This window comes from Cygnus olor, chromosome Z (assembly GCF_009769625.2).
Source record: "Cygnus olor isolate bCygOlo1 chromosome Z, bCygOlo1.pri.v2, whole genome shotgun sequence".
In the NCBI taxonomy this organism is placed as follows: domain Eukaryota; kingdom Metazoa; phylum Chordata; class Aves; order Anseriformes; family Anatidae; genus Cygnus; species Cygnus olor.
This window is the reverse complement of record NC_049198.1, coordinates 48,389,712-48,401,940: the sequence shown is the minus strand read 5'-3', so window position 1 is coordinate 48,401,940 and position 12,229 is coordinate 48,389,712. Positions and strand designations below refer to the sequence as shown.

Below are 12,229 nucleotides of genomic sequence, written 5' to 3'. Positions count from 1 at the left end.
CTTGCTCTGTGTGGTTCTGTACTACTTGGTTTTACCTGTAAGGTTGCATGAACTGAAAACTGTGTTTTGTTTTTTTTAACAATCAGCAATGCCACTGTACTGTTGTATACAAACTTATTTTCCCAGGCTTGGGAAAAAATGGCAAGCTACAAAGAGTTTTACCCCCAAGACACTAGCACTCCAAGCCATTCTATGATTCTGTATGTGACGTTGTAAGGAATCAACCCAAAAGTAATGGATCAGTGTGTTTGCTAGTTAAATGAAAAGCCCTGGTCTCTAGGCTTGTCATTGTGCACGCATTTCAGCTCTTGGATGGTATAAAACACCTTTTTGTTCATAATGTAGGATTTTGTAATGGTTTTATTGTCTGTCACTAGTCCATTGTGTCAAATAGCAAACAAATACTGTTGATTTCCTGATGTGATAGAATTCTCACTAAATACAACATAGTAATGTATAATACACATATAACGTGTATTGTAATTATAGTTAATAGTCCTGGCATTTGTGTGCATTCTTTTCCTGTCAGTTTATTCAATCTACTCAAATCCTTTCCTTCTGGAAGGTTTATGGGAAAAAATAGGTCTTTTAAGTACTTTGTCTTTAGAGGAATAATTTTTTGATGGGTATGGTAATAATAATACAAAAATACTTTCCATTTTCAAATTATTCATACTTCTTTCTTGGAAATACTGATACATGTTCTCTCAATCATGTTTTAATTTGGGGTGGGGGGTGGGGAAATTAGAATACCAAGCTGAATTTGAAATAAAGTCAGTATTTACATTTTAGAACACATTCATAACATGGAGACTTAAAAACTGAAATGCAAGTTCTTTCTGACTGTAACGCTAATATTTCTATTTCAGGCACAGATAGTCTTATTGGTGATCCTTGTACTTGCTATTGGAGACTTTGTTATTGGAACATTTATTCCTTTGGACAGCAAGAAGGCTAAAGGTTTCTTTGGTTATAAAGGTATGCTGGAACAGTTAATACCTTATTAACAGTTAATATCTTTGCAATGTGGAGGCTTGCTGTCATAATTGAGTGAACATCTAAAATAGTTTAGTCCTATTTAACTGCAGAGATTATTTTCTGTGATTCTTTCAAACTCCTGCTGTTTTATTCCATTGAAGTTTTAAGGCACAGAATTGGTTCTGCCTGCTTAATATTGATTATACTAAATTATTATAATACCATATTATAAAAATTACTAAATATTGTAGTTGTACTATTTTTAAAAGCTGGAGGAGAATATAAGTACTTCTGGTTTTAAAGGCTATTTAAGTTTACTGTGACTTTTATTTTGATAAATTAGGGCTTTTCTATCTTAAAATGTTCTACAGTTGATTTTTGTTAAATAGGTTAAATGTTGTGATTTTTAGGTTTTTCACAGAGCTATTAATGTCTAGAATTGACTAATACTGTAGTTTCTATATCAGCATTGGCAGACATAAATAAATCTTTTTCTACAGCTGAAATATTTATGGAGAATTTTGGACCAGATTTCCGAAAGGAGGAAACTTTCTTCTCTGTATTTGCTATTTTCTTCCCTGCTGCAACTGGAATACTTGCTGGAGCAAATATCTCAGGTGATCTTGCGGTGAGTAGTAAACTAGCAAACTAAACACTTTTTTTCTGACAACCAATGAATGTATGTCTATCTCTGTCATGACTGCTGAAATTTTTGTTTCAGGATCCTCAGTCAGCCATACCTAAAGGAACACTGTTGGCCATCTTAATTACCACGTTGGTTTACATGGGAATTGCAGTATCTGTAGGTAAGTAGTAAATATTTTTAACTTTATCCTTTCACATTCTTTGAGCGTGTTTTGATACAGTTTGTAGTACAGTTTCTTTCATGCATGGGAGAGGAACAGTTGGAACTGTCTAATTTTTTACTGTTGGAGATTGAATTTTCAGCTGTGCTTATCTTCTAAAATGAGTGAAGCAGTCACTAGTCTTAGGAGAACAGCAGACTAAAGATGACAGACTTCACACAGATACTTACTAATTTGTTGCAGGAACTTAAATTCATATGTTTAGAATTCAGCAATGGGATGATGATCCTTGGATTAGAAAGGTGTATTTTCAGGAAATACTCACTGAACAAACATCTTTTGATCTGAAGATGATGGTAGTCAGCTACTTTATCAGAATAAATCATGGGAAGATTACACAGCTCCTTGGAGAGGCTGAATGAGCAGTAAATCCCCAGAAGACTGAGAAGAGCAAGTAGGGAGGAGAAACAATCCTAGATTGGTCTGAGTACTCTATAACTTCCCTTCTGAGGCTTTCTTCCCTTCGCCACAGTAGTCTGAATATTCTCAGTAGAACTTGCCTTGGTGTTGGATGTTCTGTCTGTTCTGCTCCAGGGCTTCAATGGTCATGCAGGTTTTTCCTGATCCATCATTTATTATAGTAATCTTAAGAATATAAGCATGTCTCTAATATTTCTTGCCTATAATTGGAAATATTTTTATACATGTCAGACAAATCAGTTTTTGGCAGTGCTAATCAGTTTTCTTATATGAAAGACCTTGTTTTATCTTAGCTACACTGCTTTTTGAATGAAATTGACATTTATAAAAGTACCATTGATCTTACCGCTAATGATATTTCCTTTCCAAAGATACTAATCTTGCCAGTCTGCCTCTGTTGGCTAATGTTGTACTGTAGCTCTGCCAAATACTTGCTCTGTAGCAATTGAGCCCTATGCAACATAATGATCTACATTATTTTCTAATTAGATTGACCACAGGCTCCTGCTACCAAATCTGAATACTTTAGAACTTGAAACCACATGAGAGTAAAATACTTATTAATATTAATTTGTTAATATAATACTTTGATCATCTTTCAGACATGAAAAACTTCAATTTTCATATTACGAAAAGAACACTTTACAGAACTAACTGAACATGAAATCGTTTGCATCAGAAATGCTGTGCCCTAGTTGTTGCTTATAACTTCAAATTAGAATTCTGGTAATTAAAGGCCAGTGTGATTGCAGAAGATAAAGATTATGAAATGAGTGAAGTCTAGTCTTTTTGAAGCTTTGGATCAGGAATCAGGCAAATGGAAATACTCTTGTTCCTCCCCCTGCAGACTATTCCCTACTTCCAAGTGTAGTGATGAGAAAGTCATTAAAACTTTGAAGAGGCTAGTAAATGTAACAGAGTAGTGATGTCTGAAGAGGAAGAAGATATTTTGAATGTAGTGTAGTATTTATATGTTCTGTAGTAAGCAAGAAGCTTAAGACACTGGCTAGAGAGGGCTTAGTAGGGGAAAACTTATACTAGAGAGTTAGGCAGCCTATTTAAAAACAAGATAGCAGTAGCGAGGGAAAAGTGTGTGGTTTCATGCTTTGACAAGGGAATAATGCAGGTGTGCAGGTAGCAGGATTAAGGTTGCATAAGCGACTTCTCGATGGGAATTCCTGAAAGAGAAAAATTAAACAAAAACATTTAGACTGTAACTTATTTACATTAAAAACAGAAGCTCCAGTTTAAAAAAAAAAAAACAAACAACCTTCTGAGTAGGGTTTCCATACACAAGGAAATAAAACTAATTTAATGAGTAGCCATTCATAGTACCAGAGAAGCTAAGAAGCCCACTTATTTGCAGTCTGAAGTGCTAAGGAGCTACATGAAGTTAGGAGAGAACTTGATACAGATGGCCTGTTAACTTTCTTGGGCTTATGGAATGACAACTTCATTTTACTTTGGCAGGAATGTGCCTCTAAAAGCTTATAAAAAGACAAAATCCTTTTATCCTATTCTTACAAAAAAGAAAAGTTGCAGGATCTTAGTGAAAATGCTGCCAGAATCTATCATAAATAAAACATTTCTGAATGAGGGTTAATGTCTGAATTAAGATGTCTGAACCGTTACTTATACTTAAGTATCTTCTGCTGAGAATGCAGCTTGCCCAGCTGGCATCTGTCCTACTTTCTCTTGTAGTAAGGCTCACATCACGTTTGCTCATAGTGCTGTTGAACCTTTCCATTGTACTTTGAATCCCTGTGTGAAAGAGCTGCCAGCCAGCTTTGTCTCATACTGATCTTTTAATCTCAATTAAAACAAAACAAAAACCCAACCCTTCCACATACCAATAAAAAAAAGAAAAGCATAGGAGAAGTAATTGGTGTAGGAAACACCTGTTGAAATTTAATCAAATGGGCTTATTAAGCATCTGAAAATAATAACTGGAAGCAATGAGTAACATCCACCTACCAGGACTAGGTATTCTAGAGTATTACTGAAGTTCTAAAGGTTTGGCAGCAATATGGTACAGATATTTAAGAATTTATTTTCTCAATAGGCAGAGAGAAATTAATTTAGATAACAGGCACTCTCATTTGAGAAACTTAATCTTGTTTCATATCTGTGCCCTACTTTTTATTGCTATTCTTCAAGTAAGTCATTGGAGTTATCAGTAGTCACATGCTTCTTTTCCCAGGACCTCCTTGTTGTTTAAATTCCTAGAAGACCAGATTAAGGGATTTCTCTCAGCCTTTTTGCTCTGTAGGGTTCCTTCTCTTCCCCATTCTGTATTTACTTCCTTGAAATATTGTCCAAAAGACTTAATGCTGTTTTAACAGTTGAGGTATTTAAATAATGGTAAGTCTGTTCTACACTTCTAAAAGAGCAAAACAGAACATCTTGTTAATCAGATGAGCATTCTTAGTGTTTAAAGGCTGAAATGCTGTGACTACAGTTTTCTTAAGCAGTGAAACAGCATATAATCGTAGACAATTGAAGATAGCAGTTTGTGATAGGACTTAATTACAAAAAATGTGGTAGCTATGGGGCTGTGGTTAAGTATTTCACCAAGACACCAACTTTTAAAATACCACAGTTACGTAGGATGTGGGTAGTATCAGAAATGGGCTTGAAAGGCTTTCATGATAAGCACTTCATTTTTTTTTTGAATGGCTGGGACATGTTGACTGAGCTGTGCAGCCTGTTTGTATGCCTAGAAAAACAGAAATCTGTATGTTACAAGGAGATTAAAACTTCTGAAAGTGTTCTGCAAGAACGTGCTTCCATGGGGAATATGTAATAGTACGATCTAAAAACTGAAGCATGTCTGTAAAACTTTATAACGTAAGTCATCTTATAGATCTTAGTATCTCAGAGTGGAGGGTAAGGGGAAAATTCCAAGACTACTACTTACAAAATAATCTAAGAACATTAACTTTCTTGTGTGATTTACCTGTTAGCAAAGAGACCAGCCTTTTTGGTCATTACATCTGAACAACTTCTACTGTGGAGATTGTCGCAGCTGAGTTTCTAGGAAAGATAAAGCTGCAATGCCATGTATACCTGTCCGCATATATTTGTGCATACAAATACGAAACTTCATTCCTCTAGGAAGATTGAAAAAAAAAAAAAACACCACAAACTCAAGTGATAAAAGTTAGTAAACAATGCTAATTACAAATACAAAGTTATGGGGAAACTCATGATTCAAAGGAATGTGTTGAGTTAAAATTTTGCATTTAAACTTCATCAGTTCAGTTGATGTAGCTTTCCTCTGTGTTAAAGTGTTCCTTGTTAAACTCTTTTTTTCTAAAGCTTAAGAACTTCTCAGGTAAGTAAACAGCTAGTTAGCTTGTTTTTATTCTTCATAGTGAACATGTGCTTAAATCTGAGATGTATTAAAACTGTAAATGCTGTATTTAATTTTCATCTGAAAGAATATACTTAAAAAGGAAGTTGAGCTTGACACATCTCTAAATTCAGGTTTAGTCTGATTATTTTTGCTTTTGGGTCCACTCTAGGTTCCTGTGTTGTTCGAGATGCCACAGGGAATGTTAATAACACCATTATCACTGAGCTGACGAATTGCACTACTGCAGCTTGCAAGTTAAACTATGATTTCTCATCCTGTCAGGCAGGGGCAGGGTGTCAGTATGGGCTGATGAACAATTTCCAGGTATGAAACTTTCTCTTAAATCTCTTCATTGGATTTTTTGATTTTTAATTGCTTATTGAGGAGAAAATCATACACTAAAAATTCTTACTTACATAACTGTTCCACATAACTTTATATTTAAGTGGTACACTCTATCTAGTATCAAGGGCAAGGTAATTTAAGTTTTGGGGTGTTTATATACAAGTGTTTATAAATACTCACTCTGTTCCCAGATAAACCCTGTAGGTTATGTTTTGGGACTGCAGCCTGCTCTATTTAGATACCTGAATGCTATTCTTCATGGATGTGGACAGATGTACTGGATGCGGATAGATGTACTCAGTGTTAAATAGAAGTCACAGAAGTGTTCATAGAAGTCATAGGTGGTCTCTTTCAGTAACTTTGTTTCTTAAGTTTCTTAACAACCATATTTTTGGAAAATGTTGATGTTATACTTGCCATACTTACCATATCATATATAATGGTAAGAATGTTGTGAGGCTTCATAAAATCTAATGTTATCATATTTAAAAATCATAGGGTTGTTTATAGTCTTACAGGTACTCGTGAACTATTAAGGGTTCACGAGTTCGCTATTATTAAGGGTTTGAAAGAAACCAAGGAAAACATACTAATTGCCACTTGACTTAAACTTTCCTTATGGTAGTCTCTCTGCCCTAATTTTTTGTGATACGCCCACAAAAGGTGGGCTTGAGATTAATTGGAAATCTGCTGATGGAAAGCATGTCTGTTTCAATGGCATGTGTGTTTTGGTCAAAAGTACATATAATTACATGCAACTAAGATTGTTGTCCTTCCTGCAAGGCTGTGTTGAAAAACTAATTACAATTTGCATGTGCCAAAGTAATGTTTAATGCATACCATTTTATCAGAGCAAAATACATTTTTTAGTGAAGTATTTATGTATCGGTATGGTGTTGCGTAGTTCTGGTTTAGAAAAAACATATATTGGAAACAGTTTGGAACTGCTGTTATGAGAATCATTATTTTGCAAAATCTGAGTTTCCTCATTTGTTCCAGCTTGAAAGAAGCTGGTATCCCACTATATTATCAGTGTACAGCTGAGAATAGTGTAGAACAGGACTTGATAATCCTTGTTGATCATTCCAACTAGGTGTGATTCAAAGACCTGGCTTCCTCTGATCGTAACTTTCTTCAAGTCATAACTTCAATAAAGTTACTTCTCATAAGTTGCTAGCACTTCTAGTAAGTCACTAGTCTTCTAGTTTGTCATCATTTTTGTCCAAAGAGTACTTTTGTGTTCCACACTAGTCTTACTTGTTTCTGGGGGGGAAAAAAAATGTAGGTTCTGAATAGGATGAGTTTCAAGGCCTGGGCCTACAGAGAGAATGCAGTGCCCTTTATGCCTCCCCTTGTGTTGGGTTTTGAAAACTTATTGGAGGCTGCACAGCAGCTCTGGGCAACCTGCTGCAGTGTTGACCACCCTTTTGGTGGGACATTGTTCTTCTGGTAGCTAGCTGGACTTCCACTGGCTGTCTTCTCCTCTTATGCTTCTGCTCTTTCTCTCTGCAAAAGAAATTGAATAAGAGTGTGTACCTTCAGAGAAATTAGGACCTCTGTCTAGTTAAAAAGAAATTTGTACACATTCTAACTGAACTTCCCTCAATTTAGTATTTCTGAGTAATAGGTGTAAATAGAGACTGTTTTTCTGTGCATGTGACAGTTGGGGTCTGGGGAGCCACGCTTAAATACCTCCCAAGCTCTTCATACAAAAAACTTCTTCCTGCGTGATAAATAACTGAGAACATATACTTCACAAACTTATCTCTAAAGTGAGCAAACATATTTCATATACAAGTGAGTCGTATTTCCTATGACTTCTGAGTTTGCAAGTCGTAAGTCTGAAAGTGCCAACTTACTCTTGTGCCCAGCTGCATGAAAAATGAGTGATATTTTATATCACTTCTCTTACACTTTATCCAGCATTCTGTTCTTTCAGCAAAGAATTAATCTGAAGTTAGTGCTTAGCTTGGGTTTTGAATATGTTTGGACAGAAAATGGGTAACTCACAGGATGGTTAACCAATACAAAAACCAATAACCAAAACTTAAATGAAAACTGATGGTGAGAGGCTTAGAATCAGATGCTTGGGCCATCTTGAGTTTCTGTTACAGTCAATGCAAATGAAGTATATGTAGGCCCTCACAGGCTTTAGACAGCTTTCTGCTCAGCATCAAAAGGGCTGTCACCTGGTAGGCAAGTAACTTTGGGAACTTGTTTTCTCTGTAGCCTCAGTCTGGAACTCACTTAAAATAAATTACAATTTGGGGTAGTTTAAATGCAGAATTTGTTCACCTATTCGCTTTGATGTATACAGAAATTATTTTTATAAAAATGTTTAACTTTAGATGAAAATGTGAAGTAGCATGAATGGAAGTACTCCATTTCAGAAACAGCGTAAAATTTCTGCTAAAACCTTTTTCCTGTAAAGGAAGGAGGCTGTAAAACACAAAATAGTTGAAAGAAACGGGTTGAATAGCACTTTCTGCAAATTAATTTTGAAGAGTTAACTTTAAAATTATCTTTATTGGAGTTTGTATTTATTTGGCATTTTTTCTGCTCCACAATGGTTGGACCGAAGAACTGAAATTGTAGTCAAAATAGAATATTTCAATATGCCAAATCTTTCAGTAAGAAACTGTCTAAAGAGGAAACGCCAAGCAAACTTAACGAGTCCTTTAGCAGCCGTAACAATGTATTTCTCACAGCACCAATTGAAATAGGGCAGTTCTTACTGGATGTCTGTACTTCCAATTCTGTGTGTTCTTTCAGGGATGAAGATTTCACTGCTACAGCAACTGCGTATGTGGGCTCTTTGGTTTTGTGGTCCTGACTTTTAGATTATAGTCTGTATATTGTGTGGGTTTTCTTAACACTAGCATACTGGTTCAGCTGGAACTGGTTCCTCTTTACTCCCTCCCCAGTTTAGAAGTTTCTTAATGTCTCTTACTCTTGTAACCTAAGCTGTAACTTGCTAGCTTTTAAAATGGACAAACACAGTCTGCATATATCTTGGATTTCTTTCAAATTTATAAAACAGATTCAAAAATAGTGTAAATAAACAGAGGCAATGAAGAGCACCTGGAAAGAATATAAAATTGGAGTAGGTAAGGACTAAGTTGCAAACTCTCAAAGCAAATGTAGTAGAGTGAAGGCCTAGGAAGAGAAATGTTTTAAATTACCTGGGAAGAAAAGTAAGGGTGACTTGTAAACATATTCTGTCTATAAGAAGTCCTTCCAGGGAAGATGAAAGATTGATCAAGCGACCATTGCAACAAAGAAAACTGTCATGCTGTTTCTACAAAGATTATTTTGTTTGTTTATTATGTTGTCGAAGCATAGATTTTTTTCAAAAAATAAATTCATCAGTAAATAACTTATTTCCAGAAGAGAATTTAAGAATGTACAGTATAGTGTTATTACAGTCTGGCATTTACAGCTGTGATTTCTTGTTTATTGTAAAACTAACCTAATCCTGGACATAAGAGGGATAGCTTAATCTTGTGTAAGCAAGTGTGAAAGTACGGAGTTAACTCAAGGGAAAACATTAAGGAAGTATTAGGAGTATGAACATATTCCTGATATGCTTAACTAATGTGTATCATTAGTTTTGTTCATGTATGAATAAAAGCCTGTCCTACCATAACCTATTTTGTTGTAAACTTAAGATATACTTCAGGAAATCCCACCCCTCATTCTTAACGATACCAACTATGACAGCTGCTTCATTCTCGTCTTGTGTGTCTGTAATTTTCATTTCTGTTTTTGTAGAAAACCTGATGTATGAAACCTGATGCAATCTAGAGATTTAATTCTGTTTGAGAGACCCAGCAGTCTTTGATCTGATATAGAGAAAAATCCTAAATTTTTATCATTAGTTTAGCACTAGGTATATGAATAAAACATCATAAGCCCCCTGTATATTGTTTTTGGGAGCACATCTTTCTTACTAAGATTGCTTTAGACAGCTGGATTTTACAATTTCAAATGGCAGTGATGTAAAAAAAAAAAAATAAAAAATGGACACTTCTGCACGATACGCTTCCTGCTTCTACAGCCCCAATCCTTGTATTGTAGACAAGGTTGCCAGAATGAATGAATTACCTCTTTAGTGTAAATGATGCAAAACCTCATTTGAACATGTATATTCTATTAAACCATGACTGTTATTAAATACGTGGTTCTATATCTTAATTGACTTGCTGCATGAAAAGCCATATGCAGCTATGGTAGGGGAATAGAGCAGAATGGCAGACAAGGGTTTTTAGGGTGTATGACAATTAGAAGCTGCCTTGGTTTTAATTTGAGATCTTATCATACCAACATTTTTCCTTCATATTTAGCTTACTGAGCATCCCTTGCTTTTTGTTAGTCATCCAGTCTGCCAAGAACTGCATATTGCATTTCACACACTGAGGTTACAGAATTGTCCAAGGATGTGATCTTGGGGAGATTGGAAGTCAACTTGTCCTGTTGGAAGCCAACTTGTCCTGTTGTTGTGGTTTTGTATGGGAAACAAGCCCAACTTAGAATGGTAGAGATGTTGAAAAAGACAAGATAAATTTTCCCAAGTTGTTCAACTTCAGCTGCTTTGTCATTTTGTCACCTCGGCTTTCTGCAGCCATGTTATTCAGTGATACGTTAGTCAAATAATGTAACTATTTCCAATGTGTCTTTTCTTCCATGACTTACTTTACAGTCCTTTTATGAGGTCATGGAGACTTCCACCATCAATTATTTTATGTGGTTGTACTACGTACTGTGTGATAAGCCACTTTCTCTTGTTCTGAAACTAGGATCTGTTTGTGTCCTGACTTTCCCCTAGTTCATTCATTGCTATGAATGCATGATACTTAATGGCTTTTGAGTGGAGTAAGAAGTATTTTATTTTTCTCTTTATGTAGTGAATATTGTCATCCATCTGTATAGTACACTTTTCCACTTTGTTTTAAAAAAAAAAATGTTCTGTTTGCAGGTAATGAGCATGGTGTCAGGATTTGCACCACTGATTTCTGCAGGTATTTTTTCAGCCACTTTGTCATCTGCATTAGCATCTCTTGTGAGTGCACCTAAGATCTTCCAGGTACGTATGGAAGCAAACCCATAATCTCTTAAAGAATTATTCCAAATAAACTTTGAAACAGAACTTAAGTGGCAGCCAGATTTTCTGCTGTCCTGCTTTCTGCTATGAAGAGTGAGGAAAACATAGCATCTAGACATTCAGGAAATTGCTTTGCCTTGCCACTAGGAAGCATTAAAATGAAGTACAAATGGAGCATATGCAACAATAATAGATAAGTTAATTTCTCAAAGTAATCAGAAGATAGCATAAATTAGTACCTGTAGCTGCTGAATATTCATCTGCACAGAATACTTAATCAAAATAGTATGACTGTGAACCAGTTCTTGTGTGAATCACTTTACATTGATTTTTGTTGCCATTTCTGAATGAATTTTGCCACTTCTGAATGAATTTTGCTTTACCTTTTTAACTCTTTAATCTCATTGCTTGTCCTGTAAGGTCTTTCTAATTCAGTAAAACTTCACTGTTTGCTAATGGGCATTCTTCCTCAAAAGTTCAGTATAGAGTTCAACACAGAAGGGAGTTTGCAGAATATAAACGCAAGTGTCAATGCAGAAAACTGGTGTAAACACTGGGCAAACTTTTCACTTTCTGAGGAAACATTTTTTGTCTCTAAAAAGCAACTCTGATTGTAAGACTCCAGTAAAGCACAGTAGTCAACCACTTAGAGAAGAGCAGAGCTCGTTCTTACAGATAGGAATCACTGAAGGACAGAATACTGGAAATGCAAAATACAAAGGCAATTCCAAATGAAGTTAGTACGTTAGCTACAAACATTCCTTCTTTTAGGAAGGGAATATGTGCAGTAAATAGACAGCATTAGCAAACATAAATGAGGATACATTTTGAACAAAGTATAGATGCTGACTCTTGGATTTTATTTTTCTTAGGCTTTGTGCAAGGACAACATCTATCCAGGATTTCAGATGTTTGCTAAAGGCTATGGGAAGAACAATGAACCACTGAGAGGATATCTTCTAACATTTTTAATTGCTCTTGGATTCATACTAATTGGTTAGTTTGAAATTATAATAAATCTCGATATCCTCTTGTCCTTCATGAAGCATTCTATTCTATCTCATGACTTGACAATGTCCTTGAGGTCTAATGCACTGCTTGTTTCTATGTGAGCATTCTAAATTTGTTTAGTTTGAGGATTTTCTTCTGTCTCCTAGATACATC

The 12,229-nt window shown here is 35.4% G+C and overlaps 1 protein-coding gene across 3 annotated transcripts in view; it reads left to right on the top strand.

Moving 5' to 3' along the window:
• The window catches only part of SLC12A2 (solute carrier family 12 member 2), a 63,664-nt gene that overhangs the window by 28,307 nt on the left and 23,128 nt on the right, over positions 1 to 12,229 (top strand). For all 3 annotated transcript variants that reach the window (XM_040540992.1, XM_040540993.1, XM_040540994.1), the window contains exons 7-12: positions 870 to 978; positions 1,479 to 1,606; positions 1,700 to 1,784; positions 5,789 to 5,943; positions 10,940 to 11,047; positions 11,938 to 12,061. In XM_040540992.1, coding sequence (XP_040396926.1) covers positions 870 to 978; positions 1,479 to 1,606; positions 1,700 to 1,784; positions 5,789 to 5,943; positions 10,940 to 11,047; positions 11,938 to 12,061 — 709 coding nt within the window. The remainder of the gene's footprint in view (positions 1 to 869; positions 979 to 1,478; positions 1,607 to 1,699; positions 1,785 to 5,788; positions 5,944 to 10,939; positions 11,048 to 11,937; positions 12,062 to 12,229) is intronic.